The sequence below is a fragment of the Triticum urartu genome, chromosome 2A, assembly GCF_056163025.1.
Source record: "Triticum urartu cultivar PI428250 chromosome 2A, HENAU_Tu73, whole genome shotgun sequence".
Classification (NCBI taxonomy): domain Eukaryota; kingdom Viridiplantae; phylum Streptophyta; class Magnoliopsida; order Poales; family Poaceae; genus Triticum; species Triticum urartu.
Window position 1 is genome coordinate 26,177,193 of NC_141874.1, and position 23,555 is coordinate 26,200,747.

General features: G+C 48.4%; 1 protein-coding gene across 3 annotated transcripts; it reads left to right on the forward strand.

The window, feature by feature from the left end:
* The first annotated feature begins 7,320 nt into the window (after nucleotides 1-7,320).
* LOC125535234 (disease resistance protein RPM1-like) lies at nucleotides 7,321-18,236 on the forward strand. 3 transcript variants are annotated; one of them, XR_015615571.1, is made up of 3 exons: nucleotides 7,321-7,526; nucleotides 7,603-7,714; nucleotides 17,894-18,236. XR_015615571.1 is itself a non-coding variant. In XM_087542851.1 (2 exons), exons 1-2 carry the CDS (start codon nucleotides 15,126-15,128, stop codon nucleotides 17,910-17,912), a joined length of 2,664 nt encoding a protein of 887 aa, XP_087398977.1. In that variant the 5' UTR covers nucleotides 13,285-15,125; the 3' UTR covers nucleotides 17,913-18,236. The 3 variants fall into 3 exon arrangements, 1 of the variants encoding a protein (XP_087398977.1); XR_015615570.1 differs by having other exon boundaries at nucleotides 7,331-7,526; nucleotides 7,599-7,714; XM_087542851.1 differs by lacking the exons at nucleotides 7,321-7,526; nucleotides 7,603-7,714 and adding an exon at nucleotides 13,285-17,770.
* Nucleotides 18,237-23,555: the final 5,319 nt, after the last annotated feature.

Here is a 23,555-nt window from a genome sequence, read left to right on the forward strand (position 1 = left end):
TTTATAAAATGTTTAAATACTATGAGATGAATAAAAAAAGTAGTAAAAATGATTATTTGAATAACTTTTATAATTAATAAAATGTCAAACTAAGTTATTTGGGGTCTAGACTTTTTGTGACTATGGACTAGGTTGTAATACTAATTTAGATACTAAGTGTATGTTTTACTAAAATAGAATGCAACTACAATAAAGCAGGAAAGAATAAATAAAAGGAAAAGAAAACACAAAAACAGAAAAGAAAACTAACCAAAAAAAAGGTAAAAAGAGACCCCCCCCCACTGGACCCCTTGGCCCAACTGGGCCATGGCCCAGCCGGCCACCCCCTGGCCTATACGCCACCCCCACCCCTTGCCCCGAAACCCTAACTCCCCCCACACACGACCGCACACTCCCCACCACTCCGCACGTCTCCCTCTCGATCCCATCTGGATCGGGGAGGGGCCCCGACCACGACGCCGCCCGGATCGATCCCGGCGCCACTCAGCACCCTGCCGCCCTCGTCACCGGTGGCTCGGTCGCTGGCCCTCGCCCTCGTCCTCGCGCCCCGTCCCCTCTCCCTCGACAGCGCCCCTCGCTACGACGGCCGTGACCGTGCCCTCGACGCCCGACGCCGCCTCGACCACGCCTCCCCGCCCGAACCGCCACCTCGCCGCAGCTGCCCCGCCGTCCTCTCCGTCGCGGCCTCAACTCCTCCCCGAGCCCACTGCCCTTGACCCCACGATCGCCGGTGAGGCCCCGGGCCTCTCCTCTCCCCTATCCCCGTATGCACGCACACGCGCCGACCGGCCTTGCGGAGTTGACGACCCCTCTCTCTTGCCAGATCAACCAGGCAAGCCCCCCCCCCCTTGATCACCAGATATCGCCTATTCTTCTCTATGCTGCTTGCATTAGAGTAGTGTAGCATGTTACTGCTTTCCGTTATTCCTATCCTGATGCATAGCCTATCCTTGCTACTACTGTTGATACCATTACCTGCTATCCTACTGCTTAGTATAGGATGCTAGTGTTCCATCAGTGGCCTTACACTCTTGTCCGTTTGCCATGCTATACTACTGGGCCGTGATCACTTCGGGAGGTGATCACGGGCACATACAATATACTTTACACAGTTACATTACCTGTGATACTGTTCGAAGTTGGGGGCTGAAGGGGCAGGTGGCTCCATCCCGGTAGAGGTGGGCCTGGGTTCCCGACGGCCGCCGACTATTACTTTGAGGTGGAGCGACAGGGCAGGTTGAGACCACCTAGGAGAGAGGTGGGCCTGGCCCTGGTTGGCGTTCGCAGATACTTAACACGTTTAACGAGATCTTGGTATTTGATCTGAGTCTGGCTACTGGCCTATACGCACTAACCATCTACGCGGGGATAGTTATGGGCACTCGACGTCGTGGTATCAGCCGAAGCCTTTGTGACATCAGCAACGGAGCGGCGCGCGCTGGATTGGACTGGAACGCCTACTAGGCTAGGTCTGCTTCCGGCCGCCCACGCAACGTGCAGGTGTGCTAAGGGCGATGGGCCCAGACCCTTGGGCGCTTAGGTTTAGACCGGCGTGCTGACCTCTCTGTTGGTCTAGGTGGGGCTGCGACGTGTTGATCTTCCGAGGCCGGGCATGACCCAGAAAAGTGTGTCCGGCAAAATGGGATCGAGCGTGTTGGGTTATGTGGTGCACCCCTGCAGGGAAGTTAATCTATTCGAATAGCCGTGATCTTCAGTAACAGGACGACTTGGAGTTGTACCTTGACCTTATGACAACCAGAACCGGATACTTAATAAAACACACCCTTCCAAGTGCCAGATACAACCGGTGATCGCCCTCTCACAGGGCGACGAGGGGAGGATCATCGGTTAGGATTATGCTGCGTGATGATACTTGGAGGACTTCAGTCTACTCTCTTCTACATGCTGCAAGACGGAGGCTGCCAGAAGCGTAGTCTTCGAAAGGACTAGCTATCCCCCTCTTATTCCGGCATTCTGCAGTTCAGTCCACAAATGATAGCCTTATTCCAGTTGATACCAATGCATACATATGTAGTGTAGCTCCTTGCTTGCGAGTACTTTGGATGAGTACTCACGGTTGCTTTCTCCCTCTTTTCCCCTATCCCTTCTACCTGGTTGTCGCAACCAGATGTTGGAGCCCAGGAGCCAGACGCCACCTTCGACGACGACTCCTACTACACCGGAGGTGCCTACTACTACGTGCTGCCCGCTGACGACGACCAGGAATAGTTTAGGAGGATCCCAGGCAGGAGGCCTGCGCCTCTTTCGATCCGTATCCCTGTTTATGCTAGCCTTCTTAAGGCATACTTGTTTATCTTATGTCTATACTCAGATATTGTTGCTTCCGCTGACTCGTCTATGATCGAGATCTTGTATTCGAGCCTTCGAGGCCCCTGGCTTGTAATATGATGCTTGTATGACTTATTTTATTTGTAGAGTTGTGTTGTGATATCTCCCGTGAGTCCCTGATCTTGATCGTACACGTTTGCGTGTATGATTAGTGTACGGTCAAATCGGGGGCGTCACACCTTGAGACAATTGACACCTTTGTGTTGGAAGCTATAGCCAAGGAACACACATTTGGTGGAACGAAACATGAGTTTACGTTTGTTGTAGGGACAAAGATTGGGCCAGCATGCGCACCCAAAGACAAGGAGAGATTGATAGTTTGGTTTTTCATGGAGAAGTCTTTCTAGTGGTGTTTCATTATTGATGACACGACTAGGAAGGATGTTTATGAGTTGGACGGCTGTGAGAAAGGCCTCATCCCAGAATTTGAGAGGCATGGATGCTCCTGCAAGAAGAGCAAGGCCAACTTCAACTATGTGACGATGTTTTCGCTCGGCTAAGCCGTTCTGCTGGTGCGCATGAGGGCATGATACGTGGTGTGATATGCCAAGGGTTTGGAAGAAGGAGTTTAACTTCTCGTACTCCCCCCCCCCCAGTCTGATTGAACAGCAATGATTTTGCTGCCGAACTTGCGTTCAACGAGAGCTTGAAAGTTTTGAAAAACTTGAAACACTTTGGATCTATGCTTAAGGAGATAAATCCACGAGAATTTACTATAGTCATCAATGAAACTGACGTAATAAGAGTGTCTACCAATAGAGGTGGGGGCCGGACCCCACACATCGGAAAATATAAGTTGCAACGGTTTGGTAGAAACACTAGTAGATATGGGATATGGCAATTGAAGACTTTTCGCTCTTTGGCACGAATCACAAATAGTTTCATTATGTCGCTCAACCACAAACGGGAGCTTATTTTTCCTAAGCAATTTTTCAACTAGAGAGAAAGAAGCATGTCCTAATCTATCATGCCACCGTGTTGTGATGAAAGCTTGGTAACACCATAGACATGTTTATTGAATCTTCTACGCACCGGGATCAACGGATAAAGCCCTCGAACACATCTACCTCGATAGAGGATTTTCTTCGTTTCCTGATCCTTAATCAAAAAGAAATGAGGGTGAAACTCGAGGAAGACATGATTATCTATGGCAATTCGGTGAACAGAAAGAAGACTTTTGGCAGCACTAGGAACATGCAAGATTTTCTTGAGATGAATATTGCGACTAGGGTACTAAATATTGAATGACCAATGTGATTTATCCACATACCTTCTCCACTTGCCGTGTGGATTTGATCCTTTCCATGGTACCTTTCCTTCATGATCACCTTCTCAAGTTCGTTGGTGATGTGGTTGGTGGCGCCGCTATCGACATACCAGTTGGTGTCGATGTCGTAGGAGCCGTCGGCCGCCGCAGCGACCTTGTCATCGTCTTGAGAGTCGTCCTCGTCCTCATCATAGCGGTACCACCAGTCTTTTGCGGTGTGGCCCGGCTTACCACATATCTGGTAGCGAGGTGAGTCCGGGCGAGATCGACCAGAGCCACCGCCGCCGCCGCGGTGAGCCTTGTTGTTGAAGCGCCCGCCGTTGTTGCTGCTGCCACCAGACCGCTCCCTGCCGCGGGAAGAGCCGCAGGAACGGCCACCGCCACGTCCGCGGGTTGCAGCGTTTGGGGACGACTTGAAGGAGTGGCCGCCAGCACCATGGAATTGCGCCATGCGTTGGTCGAAGTTGCTGAGCATGGCGAAGATCTCATCGAGGGAGGCGGGTGAGACGCGTGCGTCGAGGGCTGAGACCAGGGGCTGGTACTCCAGATCCAGCCCATGGAGGATGTAGGAGATCAGCTCATCATCCTGGATCGGCTTGCCCGCCGCAGCCAGCTCGTCGGCGAGGCCACGCATGTAGGCGAAGTAGGTGGCAGTGGATTGGGTACCTTTCTGCGCGTTAATGAGGGAGGTTCAGATGTTGTTGACGCGGCTCAGCGATTGCGACGAGTACATGCCCGCCAGCGTCGTCCAGAGCGCGTTTGCCGTGGTGACCGCGGTCACCGTGACCAGCACCTCCTTGAAGAGGTTGCTGAGGAGGAAGCCGAGCACCTGCTGGTCCTCCCTGACCCAGAGAGGGTGGAGAGGGTTGGGCTCGAAGGTGTCCTTGCCGTCCTTGTCCTTGGCGGTGTGGAGCTTGGCCGGCTCCGGTGATGTGCCGTCGATGTAGCCGAAGACACCGGCGCCACGCGGTTGGGGTGTGATCTGCGTGCGCCACAGCACGTAGTTCATGCGGGAAAGCTTCTCAGTGACCTGCCCATTGAGATTGGACTGGGCGGCACCGGAGGAGGAAGACATGGTTTCGGCACAGGTGGAGATGGAGGCTAGATGGGAAGTAGGAAGGCTCTGATTACCATGTGCGTTGGCGGAAACGTCTTACCCATCCAGGGCGACGTGCTCCATGTTAAATAGGCAGGGTGCGAACCTGAGATACACGTACAAGAGTTGGTTGAGATACAACTTGATGAAGAAGAAAGATAAGAGATAAGCTAGCTAGTAGTTACAACAGAATATCCTATGTGCTTAGCTATCCTGGAGAAATACTCAACCTCCTGTGCGTCTCCAATACGTGACACAATTATGTGTTTAACACAAACAAGAACAATTGGTTTGTAATAAGGCATGGGAATGACTTCTATTTCTGCCATCCGTCTTGGTTTTACAGTATTTATGCTTAGTGATGCTAAGCTACCACTTGGGATAATTACTATGTATTTTTACACAGTGATTCATGTAATAATGTTGAAAACTTCAGCTACTTGCTTGACACATGTTCAATAGAAAACAATCCTTATTTGCCACTGCATGCCATGCCCCAGTGCGAAGCATCAGAAGTTCAGAACTTTTTGCTCATCGTCCGCGGCTGCTGAGGTTCAGAACTTCACAGTTCAGTGTCTTTTAGCTCTTGTCCGGGGAAGGTAAATAAATGCTTGATGACATGTAACTTATGCAATACCCATTACATTCATACGGTCTATTTATCCGCTGCACTACTGTTGCATATTGGTGCACTGTGTATCGAATGCCTTGCGTGCATGCTTGATCCGAGAACAGTTACCTTGTTCAATCAGGTGGTGAGAGACATTGCAATAGGGGTAATATTCAGTAGCACTTGTCCAGGTTTATTTGACATATGTGAATTGGGCAATGGTCTAGTGGTAGGGTCGCAGTGGCGCATCCTTACTAAGCAGAGTAGTTCGAATCCTGCCACAAGCAGGTAGGCTCTATCTTATTTAAATTCGACGGTGCTCCTCTGAAATTTAGTTTACCTTGGAAACTCTTGTTGGTTCACGTGAGTATACTTGATGACAAACCGGTTAATGTTGTGTGTTTGTGTGTGTCTGTGTACGTGTGTGCTGAGAGTTCTGGGCCTTACGATTGTGTTCTTGAAAAGCTAAGATGTGCTCCTCCGCCTCCAGAGCCGGATTAGATCAGCGCTTCATCAACGCGTCTAGACACGGCGCCGGCTGTCCTCCTTTTTATTTCAATTATCTTGGGCTTGTTGAGGTTGTTCCCTCAGCATTAACCTATCGTACCATGTTCGTTTGCTACTTGTCTGGTGTGTGTGTGTGTGTGTTGTGCTGGATCCTTGTATGCTCTTGTTTGGCTCTGGTAGTTTGCTTTATACATAAAGCATGGTGTAGCCGCTGCGGTGGCCGTCCGCGACGTTGATGACTCGACCGTCGAAACGTTGATGCGGCGGCGCGGCACGGCGCTGAGAATTGGAGGAGGCGGCGGTCCATCGTCGGAGGAGAGGGAGCTAGCTAGGGTGCTAGCCAGAGAATGAGGAGAGAGTGAGGGCTTTTCAATTGGAGCGAACCCTCGCGTTCCCCATTTAAGACGAAGGCATCGTTTGCCGACTTTTGGAACTCAGCATAACAAGGCGCACGGTCAACTGGTCAATTGCATGTTACCCGGTGGCCCACCTGTCAGTTTTTACCGAGTTTTCGACACACAAAACTTGGCAAAGCCGTGACGCCTGGTATTCTGATTTAAAAAATGTAAAATGTAAAATTTTTACGAGTGCGCTGAGGACAAAAATCGACAAACGTGGGACATGTGGAATTCCGATTTTAAAAAATAAAAAATAAAATGTTTACCGAGTCTCCGTTAACCAAAACTCGGCAAACAAAGGCCGCCGTCACGGCTCCGTCGACTGTTGTACAGCAGGGCCCACTTGTCAGGCTTTGCCGAGTGTATTTCTGCAGAAACTCCGTGAACATGAGATTCAGCCAAGTTTATTAAGTTCGCCTAGTTGTTTTTCATTGGAACCTAGCAAAGGCATAGCTATACCGAGTTGCTTATCACTCCCGAGTCCAATTTTGGATTAAACTCGGCAGACAGAAGTTTGCCGAGTTCCCAATAGAATGAACTCAGTGAAGTGTCGGAACTTGGGTCAAAACCAGATTCTAGTAGTGTTTAGGTATTTTGAATACTAATATACAACTTGCATGCTGAGCTTGCTACACAGGAGCGTATTGTACTTGCATACATGATAGATCATAGAAGAGCTATCCTTCTATTCGATCAGGTGGTGAGAAACATTTCAGGAGAGGTAATATTCAGTAGTACTTGTCTAAGTTAATTTGACATGCATGCGCGTGAATCCCTGTAATTTTGTTTACCTTGGAAAGTTTTGCTAGTTTATCTGAGAATAATTGATGACAGACTGGTGAATGTATCTGTGAAAGTGGTTCTGGTTGTGATCCTGCAAAAGCAGAAAGATGTAGTTGTTGGACATGGAGGTAGACTAGGACAGCACCAACCACAGTGCCCTTTAATTTTGTCACACTTTGAGTGCGGAGGTTAGCTTGTTGGGAGTTGCTGGGGTAATTGTTTATCCCTAATCATGGAGTAAACTATAGTATATTAAAGCTTTAGTACGTACACGGCAGCTTTGAGTGCTTTTCTGATGGAGCAACTTTGGAGTTGTTGGTTGGTGATAAGACTATCATCCTGCGGGAGAGTCTCCCTGCTCTAGTTTTGCGCGTACTGCTAGTTGCTACAGCAGAGCTCGATTGGAGACATACCTCTCACGCTATACCTTTGGCTCTGAAAGGAAGAAACTGCAGAGAGAGCACAAACCTGCATGGCCATCATGAAGGCAACTCGACCAGACTAGTACATGTGCAGGTCTCTCCTACTCTTCCTCTTCTTCTCCTCCTTCTTGCTCTTCTTTCAATATCTGAGAACTATTATCTGCAGCCAGCCCAGCCATTGGTGATGTCGTTATGATGAATTTGAGCTCTGCGTAGTTCGTTGAGATGGAATCTAAAGCTGAATTTGTCCCTGTTAAAGGCTCGCATGGATGAAATAAAACGGTATTGTTTCACCATACTTGTTGTACCCCCCCCTTTTTTTTGGTTGTGTTATGTACTCCTATTTCTGATTTGTTCATGTTCCTATTTCGGATTATGCTGCATCTGCACACGGGTGTAACGGAAATTTGAGAAAGCCTAGTTTCGTCTATTGAACTACATGCAGCTAGAGAATATGGTTGTCTTGTGTGTGTCCCATAAGGCCATGTGGCGGTGACGCTTGGTCCTCGCAGGCGATGAATCGGCCTCTCGCGGCAGGGTGGTATTCTAGACAACCAAAGAGTGGAGAAGGTCTTTTCGTCAAAAAGAAAAAACGGGTGGAGAAGGGGATGTGCTCTAGGAGGGTATTTGCTATTTGTCTCTTTTTTTTCTTAGCAAGAGAAATTTTTGATCTATTCATAATCAACTATGTTAGTGCAGAAAACACCAGATATAACAAAAACTACAATCAGATCCGTGAACCACCTCTCGTTGACTATAAGTACTGGCTCAAGCCAAAGGAGCGCCACCGTCAATACCCTTTCTTCAGCACAGTTTGAAGATAAGGCCTAGCCTAGACAAGGTAGCAAGCGACAGAAGAAGATAATAGCATCTCCACTCGTTCGCCCCCCCGAGCGCACCGGCCAGCGCTTTTTTGGCCCTGGGGCGATGTAGTTCCCAGCCACACTCTTAGGTTTCGGCCCCAAGACGCGTATAAATTCAAACTTGACATTTCCCGCTATCCAAAAAACGCCACAAGCTCGGCGATCAACGACTGCCACATAGTTCGGTGATTATCATGCCACAGTTCAGCGATCAATCATACTCGAAAGTTCGACGTTCAAAAGGAAGGACGCGTAGGCAATGCATCAAACGGCGGCATTGTCCTCCGGTGTCGGACTGGCGAGAGTCGGTGTGTGCGGGCTGGTTGGCGTCGGTGCGGCTTCTGTGCTGGGTGTCGTGGAGGCATCATCGCTCGCGCTTGGCGGCGGCGTTGGGGTCGGCGTGGGAGTTGGCGCGGTCGTCGACGACATCTGGTTCAAGATGAGGCCGCGCTCCGCCAGGTACCACGCCTTGACCTGCTCGTCCATCGTCGACATGTCCGCCCCCATCAGGAATGCCAGGTCGGTGTTCCTCTTCTTCGCGGTGACGTTGGTCCGGAGTAGGTCGAGCTTGACGGCGCTGTTCATCATCAACACCGACCACCGCGCCTCGGACTTTTCTTCCCTCTGGGCGGCGTGGTTCTTTGCGTCGATGATGCACTGCTCGAAGGACGCATGCAGCCATTCAGTAGCCGGTGCGACGTTCTTCGCCGTTCTGGCTCGTTTGTTGCCGTCAGGGCGCCCATCCGCCGCCCCCGGCGTGGGCGCGTATGGCTTGTACGTCTACTTGGCCTTGGCGAGGGTGCGTCGGACATCCGCCCACTTCCCCACTTCTTGATCCAGGGGAACACGAGAAGCTACTTGAACTCTTGGTCGGTGTTGCTGTCCTGGCGGTACATGGCAAACATCCGAACCATCTACGCCGAAGAACAAGTGTCGGCAACGCACACGGCGAAAAGAAGTGGGAGCCTGCGTCTGTGCACACCCGACCCTCGACATTGGCGCCGCTTTCCGGGCGAGCCGCGATCTCCTCGACAATCCCATGCCATTTGTTGCAGACCATTTGGATGAGCGCCCAATGGTTCGTCACGGCCTTCGAGCCGCGCTGCATGTGGATGGTGGCGAAGTAGGTGTCGACCAAATTGCGCTCATCGAACTCTGACTTGATGCGCTCCCAATACATGTCGGCGTTCTGGTTCGTGTCGGTGATCGGGTTGAGGCAGGCGGTCTTCCATGCTTCGGCGAGGCACTCGTCTTCTTTGGACGTCCACTTGACGCGCGGCTCGCCGGTCCTGGGCCCCGCTTCTTCCTTTTCCCTTTACTAGCCGGAGCAGGCGCCGGCTCCTCCTCCTCCTCCTCACCGTAGTCGAGCCTGTTGTCCATGTCGCCGGCGAGGTCCTTTCTATCGTCTTGTGCCTGGAACCTAGGGGAGGCGGCGGCGGCTGAGCTACTCGTGATGATCTCGTCAATGTCAGCTTCCCTCGCGTCGGGGTTGCCGAAATGCGACGACGAGGCTTGCGAGAAGTGCAGGGCGTCATGGCGCAGCGGCGGTGTCGGGGAGGCGGTGTAAGCCGGCGGCGAGTAGGTGTAGGGGCTACTGGACACCGGCGAATGCAGGTGAGGGCGTGTGCTGGTCGGGGTTCAGACCGGAGGGTGAGGCGCGCTGGCCATGCGGAAAGGTGATGTTGGGGGTGAATCCGCCGTGCGCGTCACCGTCGGCGTAGCCCGGCGAGGGTGCGCACCCCCAGGGCTGCGGCGACGGCGAGAAGCTGGCCGGCGACTCGACGCTCTACTGGCTCCATGCAGCTTGCGGGCCGTGGCCGTCGCACTACTACAAAAACAGTTATAGCCAATATGGACAGTAATGACGCACTGTACATGTGGTGCGCCATTACTAAATACTAATGGCGCACCATGTGTTAGTGTGCCATTAGTGTGCAAATACTAATGGCGCATCACATCCACGGTGCGCCATTAGTAACTTTTTTTTAATTTTTTCAAAACTACTAATGGCGCACCGTGGGATGGTGCGCCATTACTAGTTCAACTAGTAATGACGCACCACTCCCACGATGCGCATTAGTAATTATGTTTCAAAAAAAATTCAATTTTTTTTATTTTTATTTCTTAGACTACTAATGCCGTACCGTGGGAGTGGTGCGTCATTACTAGTTGAACTAGTAATGGCGCACCATCCCACGGTGCGCCATTAGTAACTTGGCCACCACTTCCACCGAATGCACCCCCCACCCCCCTGGACCGCCTTTTCAGTATTAAAAAAAATAAAAAAGATGGAAATGTCAAAAAAATAAAAGAAAATAAGTTTCCCATGTGATATGTGGTCTAGTTGTCGTGAAAATTTACAAATATGAATTTCGACTTTATTTGCGAAATCTCTCGAGAATTTGTAAAATGGGCATAACTTTTGCGTACGAACTCGGATGAAAAAGTTTCTTATATGAAAAATCATCTACTTGAAAAGTTACATCCGAATTTAACCGGGAAACATCGTTAAACATTTTCAAAATACTCAAAAACCTAGCAGAAAAAAAGATGCAGGGCTTTTAAGATCTGGAGAGGCAAAAAAATTCAAAAAAATTCAAACTTACTAATGGCGCACCTGCCCATGGTGCGCCATTACTATCTTCCCGCCTTCAAAATTCAAAATAAGTCAAAAAAATACAAAAAAAATTACTAATGGCGCACCTGCCCAGGGTGCGCCATTAGTATCTTCCCGCCTTCAAAATTCAAAATAAATAAAAAATTAAAAAAAGTTATTAATGGCGCACCTGCCCCAGGTGCGTCATTACTATGCCGTATATATGGCTGGGCGTTGTCCTCTCCTCCTTACCTCTTCATTCTTCTCCTCCACTCCATCTCCTCCTCTCCTCCACTGCATCTTCCCTTCTCTCCTCCACCATACTACCCTCCTCCTCTCCGGCGACCTCCTCCTCCTTCCTCTCCTCCCCTCCCCTCCCCTCACGGTTTCTCCTCCCTCCTCTCCGGTGAGCTCCTCCTCCCTCCTCTCCGGTGAGCTCCTCCTCCCTCTTCTCCTCCCATCCCCTCATGGTTTCTCCTTCCTCCTCTCCGATGCTCCGGTGAACTCCTCTCTGGCGACCTCCTCCTCTCCGGTGACCTCCTCCTCCTCCTCTCCGGTGAACTCCTCTCCGGCAAAAGAACACGGCAAAAGAATGTACAAGATCCAAAAACAGGAACAAAATTTGAAATAATATCGTGCCAAAAAACGAGCAAAAAATGGGCAAAAAAAATCACGATCCAGATCCAAATTCAAAATTCAAAAATAGCAATGGCGCACGGTGGGGGTTAGACGGTGCGCCACTACTATTTTCCCGCCTTCAAAATTCAAAACTACTAATGGCGCACCGTGGCCTATACTAATGGCGCACCAGTGGCCTATACTAATGACGCACTAGTGGCGTGGTACTAGTGGCGCACCAGTAGTGCGCCATTAGTAGGCAAAACTGGTGCGCCACTAGTAGGCCTTTTCCTAGTAGTGCCGGGTGGATTCATCATCCCAGCGCGAGACGCCTCTGCCTGCTCCGCCGTGTCCCGGGCCCTCTTGGCGTTGAGCCTGTTCCGTCAGTCGGTGGTGACAGTCTCCCAGCGCTGAACCTCCGCCTTCCGGTCGGCGTTCGACATGCTCGATGGTTTTGCCGGCAGCGCCCTCGGCTTCCTCTGCTTCGGCTAGGTGGCATCGGTAATGGCAGCGGCGTGAGGTGCCGAATACTTCTTCGGCGGCATGGCGGGATGGCGGCCGGATGGCGAGGAGAGGGAGGAGAATGGCGGGATAAGAGGGGCAGAAGGGGGAATGGAGGGAAATGGAGGGGAAAAGTGGGGGATCAGCGGGAAAAAGGGTCGTCTCTCGCCGACAGAGCGAACCCACGCACCTTTTTGCTTCGGCCGGCGCCCCTAGGCGGCCCCTGGGGGCTAGGGTTCGGCTCGGATTCGCCGGCTATTATTTCGGTCCAAACCAACGATAAACAAGATCCTAGGACGCGACTGGGCCGATTTTTCGGTGCCGGATGAAAAAAACGCCCTGGGAGGCATGCATGTTGTGGGGGGGGGGGGGGGGGTGAGTGGAGATGCTCTAAGATACTAGGAGTTTGGCCAATCAAAGTTTGAAGAATCCATTATGTTAGCTAACCGTGACCAAGTCTCTTCACGCCTGCAGGTGGATAAAGGGGCCTGCTTTTATAGAGAACCATGAATAGAAAATTATTAATGCATCTTCTCACGAAATCAATAATTGAGGCGTATTCATTGCAAGGATCACTCCGATCTTCCTAGGTTGCAGCAAATGGCGCGCTGCATGTGTGCCACTTGTCGCAACCTGAGAGTTTTTCCTTTTTTCATAGATCCGTTTATTCAAAACGTTTTATCTCTTAAACCGTGCGTCCAAATCTTGAACCGCTTTCACCGTTGGATTTCGCGTCGAGACTTCAAAATTAGATCTCATGTTGATAGGTTTTGACAAACTTTTTTTCACGAAAAAACCGGATGAAAAAACTGAACCGGGAGCACGGATTTTTTTTCTTTTCGAAAGAGGCATGCCCGTGCCTCTCACGAAAGCAAAACCGTGCCTCTTGCGGAAGGAAAAAAGAAGAGAAAACTCGTTTTTTTCGTTTCCAAGGAGGCATGGCCATGCTTCTCCCGAAAGCACAGCCATGCCTCTCACGGAAGCAAAACCATGCCCTGCTGAAAGAAAAAAAAATAGAAAACATGTTTTTTTTCGTTTCCGAGAGGCACAGCCATGCCTCTCGCGAAAGCACAACAGTGCCTCTCGCGGATGCAAAACCGTGCCTCTCTCGGAAGGAAAAGAAATAGAAAGCACGTTTTTTCCGCTACCGAGAGGCACGGCCATGCCTCTCGCGGAAGAAAAAAAAACAGAAAACGGTTTTTTTTCGTTTCCGAGAGACATGGCCATGACTCTCGCGAAAGCTAGCAAAACCGTGACTCTCGCGAAAGGAAAATTCCGTGCAATTTTTTATCTGAAACCTAAGGAAGACCGGCGGAAAACCAAAACGTGAAAAAAAATCCGTTTAAAAAGCCGAAAACGTGTGCGGAAAAATAAAAAAAAATCCGAAAGAAGCGCCCAGAGCGCGACATGTGTCGAACGTCTGAGAGCGCGTCAAGTGGCGCTGATCATTGCCAGGCTTTCGAAGGAGCGCTCCTTACTAGTTGCTCCCTCTCAGGAATTCCTTCCTTCCTCTCTCGCTCAGTGCCGGAGCTTGACGCCCATTGTTGGGCAGGCTAGGCGGGCCAAACAGAAGGAAATAGCCTATGGGCTGATGTTCCAAGGCCTAGGAGTAAAAATAGCAATGTATAAATTCTAAATTGTGGGTGGGCAACAGCCCATTTGGCTTTGCCATAGCACTGCTCCGAATTATTTTATCCAAAACCCATGAAACCCGTTGTACGATTCTAGTGTTGTAAATCACATCTCTTAGTTTGATGAATCGAGGTGTGGGCTACGAAGAAGAAATGCCATACCAACTATCAAAGTGCAAATCCAGACCACCATCACCGTTGGACGATCTCTCAAGCCAGTTGAAGGACATTGTCAGCTAGCTTAGGGGGTGGACAAAATGACAAAGGGCTTGACTACAAGCACACCACTACTTCAGTTGCAAGCCGAGGATGAAAACACCACCAACTTAGTATAGATAACATCAACACGATAGTATTCCATGGGGTAGTCGTGCCTATCTACAGTGTAGTTGCACACCAGAGCATTCTCACCACAAAGTCTCTTGAAGAAGATCGTTGAAGATATTAAAGCACGTTAATGTCGTTGTGAGAATCTGACATGCCAAAGAAATTTAAAGTATACCAAAATCCAGCATTCTTGTGATGCCACTGCTTCAAGTACGATGATGGTCTCTTTGGTGTGACCATTGTATTGCCTGCAGAAACGTATCAGGCAGTTTCTTCCATTGCAAATGCATGCAACCGACTGAACCAAGCATGCCTCTAAAACCTCTTGTTGCTCCAGTTGCCAAGAGTTTCTATGCCCTTGGCATTTGGTTCTCTCAAGTTCCGGTCCGAACATCTTCAACGCGGCATAGACATATCTCACCATTGTGGCGCTCTCTTCCATCCCAATCTCATAAACGACATCTCTAACCGAATCATATGCAAGCATCTTCAAAGAAGCCATGCATTAATGGTGAGCAGAGAACAACAGTTGTCAATAACAATCCTTGCTCAGTGTGAAGTACTGATCCTATGCCTTCACACCATCCACTACGCGCAAGAACAGAAGCCTGCTCATCCGGAAGCGGCGAAATAAACCCATCATGAAATACCGGGTTAGGCTGAAACTAGTCGGTGTATAGTCTCTTTTGGCCCCATATCCTATCCCGAGCAACAACTATCTTGCCCAACATCAAACCCTTGAAGTTGATTACATGTTCCTCTTCTCCATTTCTTCAAGGATGCTCATCCTCACCATGAAATCTTCGTCTTCATCGTTATCAATGTCTGAATCCGGTGAACTGATGAATTCCTTGAAAATGAACTCATCAATCTCCTTCGATGAACCCGCAATTTGCCTACAAATGTGTAAAACAACATAAAAAAACAGCTCCGACATTTCCACAAACACATGGCGGGCGATGTGTATGTTGAACAGAGACGTACCAGCGTGGCGTCTGGGGCAGCGACTATGTCCGGGGTGGCAAGGACGTCCGGGGAGGACGGGAGGCAGTGGCAGAGATGCGAGTTGGCGTGAGCCTAGGATGGCGTTAGAGCAGGGGTAGGAGAGTAAGAGACGGGCAAGACGCGACACGAACAAGGAAAGAAGAGAAAGGAAGATGGCGAGGGTGGTCAATTTCTCAGAGAACATGACACTGATAAGGAATGACCTAGAGCTTATTCGAGCATTTCTCAAGGAGATTGGAAAGAAAGCTTCGACAGATGGAGTCACTGAAACATGGATAGGGCAAGTCCGAAGATTGGCGTATGATATGGAAGACATTGTGGATCAATTTATGTATGTTGTTGGCAAACACCATCAGAAAGGGTCATTGTGGATTTCTGTGAAGAAAATCCTGAAGAAACCCCAGTATCTGTTTACACTAGGTGAAATTGCTACTGCTCTTAAGAGAATAAACCAAGCGCTTACACGTCTTAAACAGAACAAAGACTGGACTGAACCAATAGCTGGTGTGGGTGATGTTTCTGCAACAAATTATGACAGCCAACAGCAACTCTATCTTCCTGGACATGATTACTCAATCTCTGATGATGAAGTTGTAGGATTTGATAAAAATAGAGAAATCTTGATGGAGTCACTGAATTTGGAAGAATGTCTACCTCTGAAAATTATTGCCTTGTGGGGTATGGGTGGTATTGGGAAAAGCACTCTTGTCAGTAATGTGTTTAGAAATGAAGGATCCAACTTTGAATGCCATGCATGGGTTTCCGTCTCCCAGTCCTATAAACTAGATGATATTTGGAGAAGAATGCTGAAAGAAATCTATTCTAAAGATAAGAAAGAACTTGATGCTGAGAAGATGACCTGTGCAGAGCTACAAGATGAATTGAAGGAAATCCTGCAGATAAAGCGATACTTGATCATATTAGATGATGTCTGGACAGCTGAAGATTTCCGAAAAATTAAAGAGGTTCTTGTCGAAACAAAGATGGGAAGCAGAATAATAATTACAACACGATTTGATGAAGTAGCTTCAGAAGCTGATGATGCCTACAAGATTAAAGTTGAGCCTCTTGAGGAGAAGGATGCATGGCTTCTATTCTGCAGGAAGGCATTTCCGAGAATTGAAAATCACAACTGCCCCTTAGCTCTACAAAAGTGTGGTAAATCCATAGTGAAGAAGTGTGGTGGTTTACCGCTAGCTCTTGTGGCCATAGGGAGCATATTGTCTCTTAAAGCGAAGAATGTTACAGAGTGGAGTCTATTTCTTGGTCAGCTTAAATGGGAGCTACACAACAATAGGAATCTAAGTCGTGTGGAGAAGATTCTGAATCTAAGCTACAAATACTTGCCCGACTATTTGAAGAGTTGTTTCTTGTATTGTGCCATGTTCCCAGAAGACCATTTGATCCATAGAAAAAGATTGATCAGACTGTGGGTTGCTGAAGGGTTTATTGAACAAAAAGGAACGTGCAGTTTAGAAGATATTGCTGAAGGTTACCTTACAGAGCTCGTGCAGCGAAGCATGCTTCATGTGGTAGAGAGGAACAGTTTTAACAGGATCAAGCGTGTTCGAATGCATGATCTTGTGCGCGAATTAGCCATTTTCCAATCCAAGAGAGAGAGTTTTGGTACAACTTATGATGATGGTCATGGGGTGATGCAGGTGGAGTTGGATTCCCGCCGCTTGTCAGTGCTCCAATGCAAAAATGACACTCAACCAAACATAGGTCAATGCAGGCTTCGTACCTTCATAGCATTTAGCTCCAGCAAGGCTTCATCTTCATTGTTTCCTTCAGAATCTAAGTACCTTGCTGTGTTGGAATTATCAGGATTACCTATTGAGATTATTCCAAATTCTGTCGGAGAGCTATTCAACCTTAGATATTTGGGCCTCGACGACACCAATGTGAAGATACTCCCAAAATCTGTTGTGAAGCTTCACAACTTAGAAACACTGAGTCTTAAACATACAGACTGCTTGTATCTTCCTCGAGGAGCTGAAAAGCTGAAGAGATTGCGGCACATTCTTATTTATCAATGGATGTATAACTTTGCCCCGACTTTTAGAAATTATGAGTCCATGGAGCTGTTTGATGGATTGTGGAGTTTAAAGGAATTGCAAACTCTGGATTCAGTTCGAGCTAGTGATATTTTCATTGCAAAACTTGGAAATTTATCTCAGCTGAGGACCCTTTGCATAAGCGAGGTAAGGAGCATCCAGTGTGCACAACTGTGTAACTCTTTATCCAAGATGCACCAGCTCTCACTATTACAAATAAGAGCCATCAATGAAGACGAGGTGCTCCAGCTTGAGACATTAACATTGTCAGACCGCCTTAGAAAACTCAATTTTACAGGGCGATTTTCTGAAGGAACTTTGAAATCTCCATTTTTCTCAATTAATGGAGATGCACTTCACAGAGTAGTTTTAGTTTGGTCCCAGCTGTCGGAGGACCCATTGCAACACCTCTCTGAATTGTCAAATTTGACCGAAATAGTTCTTGAAATGGCGTATACTGGACAGGAGCTAAACTTCCGTCAAGATTGGTTCCCCAATGTGAAGATTGTTACCTTGCAGGATTTGCCACATGTCAATCAAATATTCATACAGGAGGGAGCTTTGGTCCGCCTTGAAGAACTTGTGATCAGAAACCTGGCCGAACTGCGGGAGATCCATGGGCTGGGACATCTGAAATCCCTCAAAGAGACACGGTTTTATGACATGCATCCTGCTTTCGTAAGGAATCTTAAAGCGGAAAGACCAGAGCATATCCCAATATCCTACTACAGGACAAAACAGTAATTGACCCATCCTCAGCTTGCCAATATATTATGTTCGCACTTTCATGCCATTTAGTGTGTGCTCGATCACCTGCACTAAATTCTAACTTTTTTAGCTGATGAGATTTCGTTCTGTTGCAGACCCGGCAGAGTGGCATGAGCCTTTGTTTGGTGGCTAGGGTTTGCAGTCATTGTCATCGGTGAGGCGGCTATTATGCATCTCTGTTGTACAATGGAGATTTGTGGGACGAGTGTCGCTCATCTTGCTGCTATTATTTCTGCTTATTCAAACAAGAACTGGTTTGTAATAAGGCATAGGAATGATTTCTATGCTGCCATCCATCTTGGTTTTACAGTATTTATGTTTAGTGGTGCCAGGCTACTGCTTGAGATAGTTATTATGTATTTTTACACATGTTATGATGTTTAAAACTTCAGCTCCTTGCTGGACACATGTTTAAGAGAAAACAATCCTTATTTGCCACTGAATGCTATGCCACAGTGGGAAGCATCTGAACTTTTTGCCCATCCCCCGGGGCTACTGAGGTTCAGAACTTCACAGTTCAATTTCTTTTAGGCAGCTCTTCTTCTGGGGAATAAATGCTTAATGACATGTAACTTATGCAATACCCATTACATTCATATGGTCTATTTATCTACTGCCCTACTGTTGCATATCGGTGCACTGTGTATTAGAATGACATGGTGTCGGATAAGTTTCATTGATATGCGAAAAGAACAAGCAGTAACCCTTCTGCAAATGTTTACCAAAAATCAGAGGAGGCGGCCGCTTATCATTGAAAACTTTTGATTGGTTAGCTAGGGCCATTTAGGTAATTGAAAAGTTAGATTGCTAACATAAAACGTACATGATGGTATTTCTACACGGAGGTGTGAACTGAGCCTTGCACACGTGCTGGTCAGGTGGTGAGAGACATTGCAAGAGGCAGTGGGTAATATTCAGTAGTGCTTTGACACGTGAGAACTGCGTCTGTGTAGTGATAATTAGCCAAGGTATTATTGTGTCGAGCACTAAGCAGGCGTGAGCTGTGATATTTATTTCTGCCGGTTTGCATCAGCATGCGCCTATCTGTATTACGTATACAGTTCGTCATTCTGAAACCATAGCATAGCACCAACCGGTCTACTCAGACTGAACTAGACAAGTACGTAGTTGGGTGTAGTTGCGCGGCAATCAGAGCAGAGCACCCAATGGGATCGCGAGAGTAGGAGGTGAGCACGCACCTTGTGGAGGCGCCCGGCGGCGAGGTACGGGCGGGTGAGATCCGATCTGGGGTCTGAACCCCGTCGCGCGAGAGACGGAAGGGGGCCGAAAGCTCGCGAGGAAGCAAAATGGCGTGGCGCTGGCCGAGGCACCATGGTTAAAGGCGCCCGGCGGAGCGACGGCCGACGGTGGAGGTGCCCGGAGCGGCGGATTGGGCGGCAATGCCTCGGCGAGTCTGTTTTTTTTTTAAGAACTCGGCGAGCAAGCAAACGCAAGGAAGCAGCTGGCCCGGCCCATCCCGGCCATTGGACCGGTCCCCATTGTGGGATTTGCAGCCGAGCCGATGATGGGCTTTTTGTATGTTTGGGCCCGCTACTGAGTAGTAATACGGGCCGGAGACACGAAAGAGGTGGTGTAATCCGATTTGATCGGACAAGAGACGACCCGTGTTGTTCTAAAAATAAATAAAAGAGATGACGACCCGTGTTGGTAACTTGTTATAGTCGGATCGGAATCCTAGCGAGGCGCACACCAGGTCCAACTCAACATACAGAGGTCCATGCTATATATACGCACACCTAGCACGTCGTGACTCGTGAGTTTTTTTTTTTGAGAAGATCGTTAGTTTGTACGTGCTACTACATCCGCAGAGAAGAACAAGATGTTTACTTCAACATCATCCGCTTGAGCGCTGGGGAAATCTCTGGTGGTGCCGGCGGACATGTCGTCGGCCATGGTGACCACCGCCGCGGCAGTGGGCAAGGCGAAGATGACGGCCCTGGCGATCACGGCGGGAGAGAGCATGGCGGAGATGAAGAAGAATCTGGCAGCGAACATCGCCACCGATGACAACAAAAGCACCGGCAAGGAGATCGTTGTTGCCGCAGCACCAGTACTGCCACCGGCACCCACACGGCCCAACATCTTCGCCGTGATCACCAGGCTGGCTGACCGGCCCTTCCTCAGCGCGGGCGCGTCGGAGAAGCTGACGACGCTCGGGAAGAAGCTGGCAAAGAAGCTGACGATGGAGGCGGCCCGCACCATGATCAAGATGGACGTGAAGCAGCTGGTGGACGACCTCGACGAGGCGTTCCAGGCGGCCGAGCTCGCGCTGGACGACATCGAGCACCAGCACCTGTGCCTCCAGGCGCTCATCATGTCGCATCAGGACGACAAGAAGAACCTGGCGAGCAAGCTGCGGTTCGGCGTCAGGCGCTCCCGCATGAAGCTCCGCATCGAGAAGCGGCAGGACGAGGTCGAGACCATCGTCAACAAGGCGTACCGCCGGGTCGTTGGGTCCAAGAAGAAATCGAAGTCGCCAAAATATTAATTTTTATCTCAGTTATTGAACCTCATGAGCATACGTACGCTTGTAGAAGTCTCTCCCTATGACGAAAAAAATATTTTTTTTGTACTATGCTAGTGGTTATTTCCGAATTAAATCTTGTTTTTTCAACTTGCTTTTGTATATATTTGTGTTTGTTTGACTTGTTTTTTTTACTAGTGTACCTATTATGTGGGTAGAAAACAGTTTCTTTAAAACACATCACATACGTAGACGCTTACAACACACATATGCTCACCCCTATGATACACGCACGTAACCTCGTCCTCGTAGGCAATGGACACGCCATACCACACCATTCGACGACAATAAACCTAAACATCCAAACGAGTCTTAGTTGGCATAGAAGCAATCTTTTATAGGAAGACACTCTCTCACAATTGTACTGGATGATTGTAGGGGAGTGAACAAACCTCTTAAAATAAACTACATGTGACGATAGAGGCCGAAGGACCTACAACCTTTTATGATGACGTCTATCGACCGGATCATAAGATCAGAGAGGTTTCTCCCATCATGGATGGGTATTATGCAGGTGTAGATCGTGGCTATTTTGAATAAAAGAAGTGTGTCCAACATGGGTGCTCCTCCACGTTACCTATTGCAGTTGTGTTTGGCATTTTTATGGATTGTGGCAATCTCATTTGGTAAACCAATTTCTGTCTATGTACACACTAGGTACTAAGCTAATAGAGTCCTGATCATGCCCAAGCATGCAACGTTGAGAACGAAAGGGAAAAAAAACTGATCCATCAGAGAAGAGCAATTATTGCTCGGAGTTAGGTAAAAAAAGATACACAGCAAAAAAGGGGGAAAAGGGCCTAAAAATAATGCGCTAGAAGGAGGGCTCGAACCTCCGAGATTGTGGTTAACAGCCACACTCTCTAGCCATCTGAGCTATTCCAGCTTTGTTGACTTATTTATTTACAAGTTTATAAATTATTTGAACTTCTTGTCTTCTGCATTCTTTTAGGCTAAAACTTAGCATCTATTATTATCTGTTATGTCAATACCAGGAATATATTAAAAATATACATATACGTAGTCCACCTACTAATTACTACAAAATCAAGAACATACTAATGTGTTGTGATGGATTGTCACAATCTCATTCGGTCTATATAAGTGTTCGTTTGAATCTTTTTCTATTGGTTATGTGGCTATTCTTTTCCACACAAATAATATCTTGTTGTTGTTGCCGTCGATAGTTAATTGTTCTAAACAAAGTGTAGTTTTTATTAACTCAAAATAAAGTGTGAAGAGGATATAAGCACACACACTACCTCTGCATAGATAGGACGACGCACATAGCCAATATCGAAGCACACACACAAAAGTCAAACCGACAAAAAGCAAATTCATACAAGACCGAAGCTATGCTAGGTGGAGTATAGAAAGAGAAAAAAGACTTCGAAGCAATCAAAACAATGATCAACAAGCTACAACAATGCCCATGTCCGCATCAACCATCTCTTGACGATGGAGGGGTGATGATGGTGGCGCGCCTTCGCCTTGCTTCAGTGCTTGTAGTCGTCGTTAGGTGGTCTACGGATCTGGATGTAATTTTTATTTCTGGTGTTCGTTGTACTGTCATGATTGAAGATGAATAGATTGAGAGTTTTTCGCAAAAAAAAAAAGTTACAATGGGCATCGCTAGATCCAACCACCAAAGGCCAATTCTTGGGTTTTCACCTTGAGGGTCAAGTCTAAGCAAATTTGAGCACTGCCCTCAACAAAGTAACGACACAAAAACATCGTCATTTACAGGCATAACTAATTAGGGTCAAATCTTGGGATTTCACACTGGAGCTCAAGACTTTTACTTGAGAAACACCATCAAATTGAAGTCATCATGTGTTGTTATCACCACTTTCCGTGATTCCAGCATGCACATGTGTAACACAATGTTGGTGTGAGACACCATGCAGGTGAAGATCATGATCTCATAAGCAGATATTCGAGTCTCAACAATATACAATCGTTACCGAAGGTTCCGAACAACGAAGCTCATCGTCGCACATGCAACAGAGATCAGCGAGAGATCATGTCACCGCCACTGTCAAAATACCAAGTCGGGACACTCCATGAGTCATGCACCATCCCCATGCCCTGATGTCCTCATCTGTGGTGACAGAATCAATCCGCAAAACATACTCGTCATTGTCACCGGATATGAAGATCTAGGAACCCCCCCCCCTCCAGTTGTGGCAATCGCCTACCAACGCAAGACCATGCTATCACATGTGTGCCCGAGGAAAGAACCATCATATTATGATGCATCGGGTTGATGTTGCCTCCCGTGAATTACTAGTAGAAAAAATGGCTTTGGTCCAGGCCGGGCCATCCCATTAGTCCTGGTTCAGTCACGAACCGGGACCCATGGGGGCATAGGTCCCAGTTCGTGAGGCCAGGGGGTCGGCCGGGCCTCATGGGGCATTGGTCCCGGTTCGTCTAGACCCTTTGGTCCTGGTTCCAGACACAAACCGGGACCAATGGGCCTCGCTCCTGGCCCACAACCATTGGTCCCGATTCGTAACTGCGGGACCAAAGGGGTCCTTTAGTCCCGGTTCCAGTCATGAACTGGGACCAATGAGATGCCTATATATATCCCCTCGCCCGCGAGCAGAGCAGTGGAGTGCTTTGTTTTTCTGGCCAGCCGTGGGAGAGCTTTGTGGTGCTCTAGCTCACCTGCTATGCACATGAGGTGTTCGATAAAATGCCCAAGCGACGGTGCTCCGGCGTCGTTGATCTTCTTGAAGGCGCCACCTTGGAACTGTGGTGTGATGGTCGAAGATGTCACTACTAGGGAAAAGCCTATACACAGAATCTTACCATCAGCGCGCTATAAAATCAGGCGATGCTGCTAAGTAGCAGTAGCGCGGGCTGTGGAAACTCGCTGCTGAAACAAGTTTATCAGTAGCGCGCGCACTCCAAGCGGTGCTACTGCTAAAATTCCCACGACGCCACCGCGAGGCCAGTTATAGCAGCAGCGCATTAAAATAGACAGCGCTACTGCTACGTAACGTAGCAGCAGCGCATTCAGGCAATAATCGCTACTGCTAAATTAACTACAGATCTCACTAGCCTCATCCACAGATCACACTCACACACACTCACGGTCTCCTCCTCACCCCCCGCCCCGTCGCCCCTCCCCCATCGCCTCTCCCCCGATCTGCGCCGCTGTCGCCTCATCCTCCTCGCTGGACTCGGTACCGGCCTCCTCCTCCATCCTC

Coding starts and splice junctions, on each gene's coding strand:
- LOC125535234 (XM_087542851.1), top strand. CDS start 15,126: ATGGCGAGGGTGGTCAATTTCTCAGAGAACATGACACTGATAAGGAAT.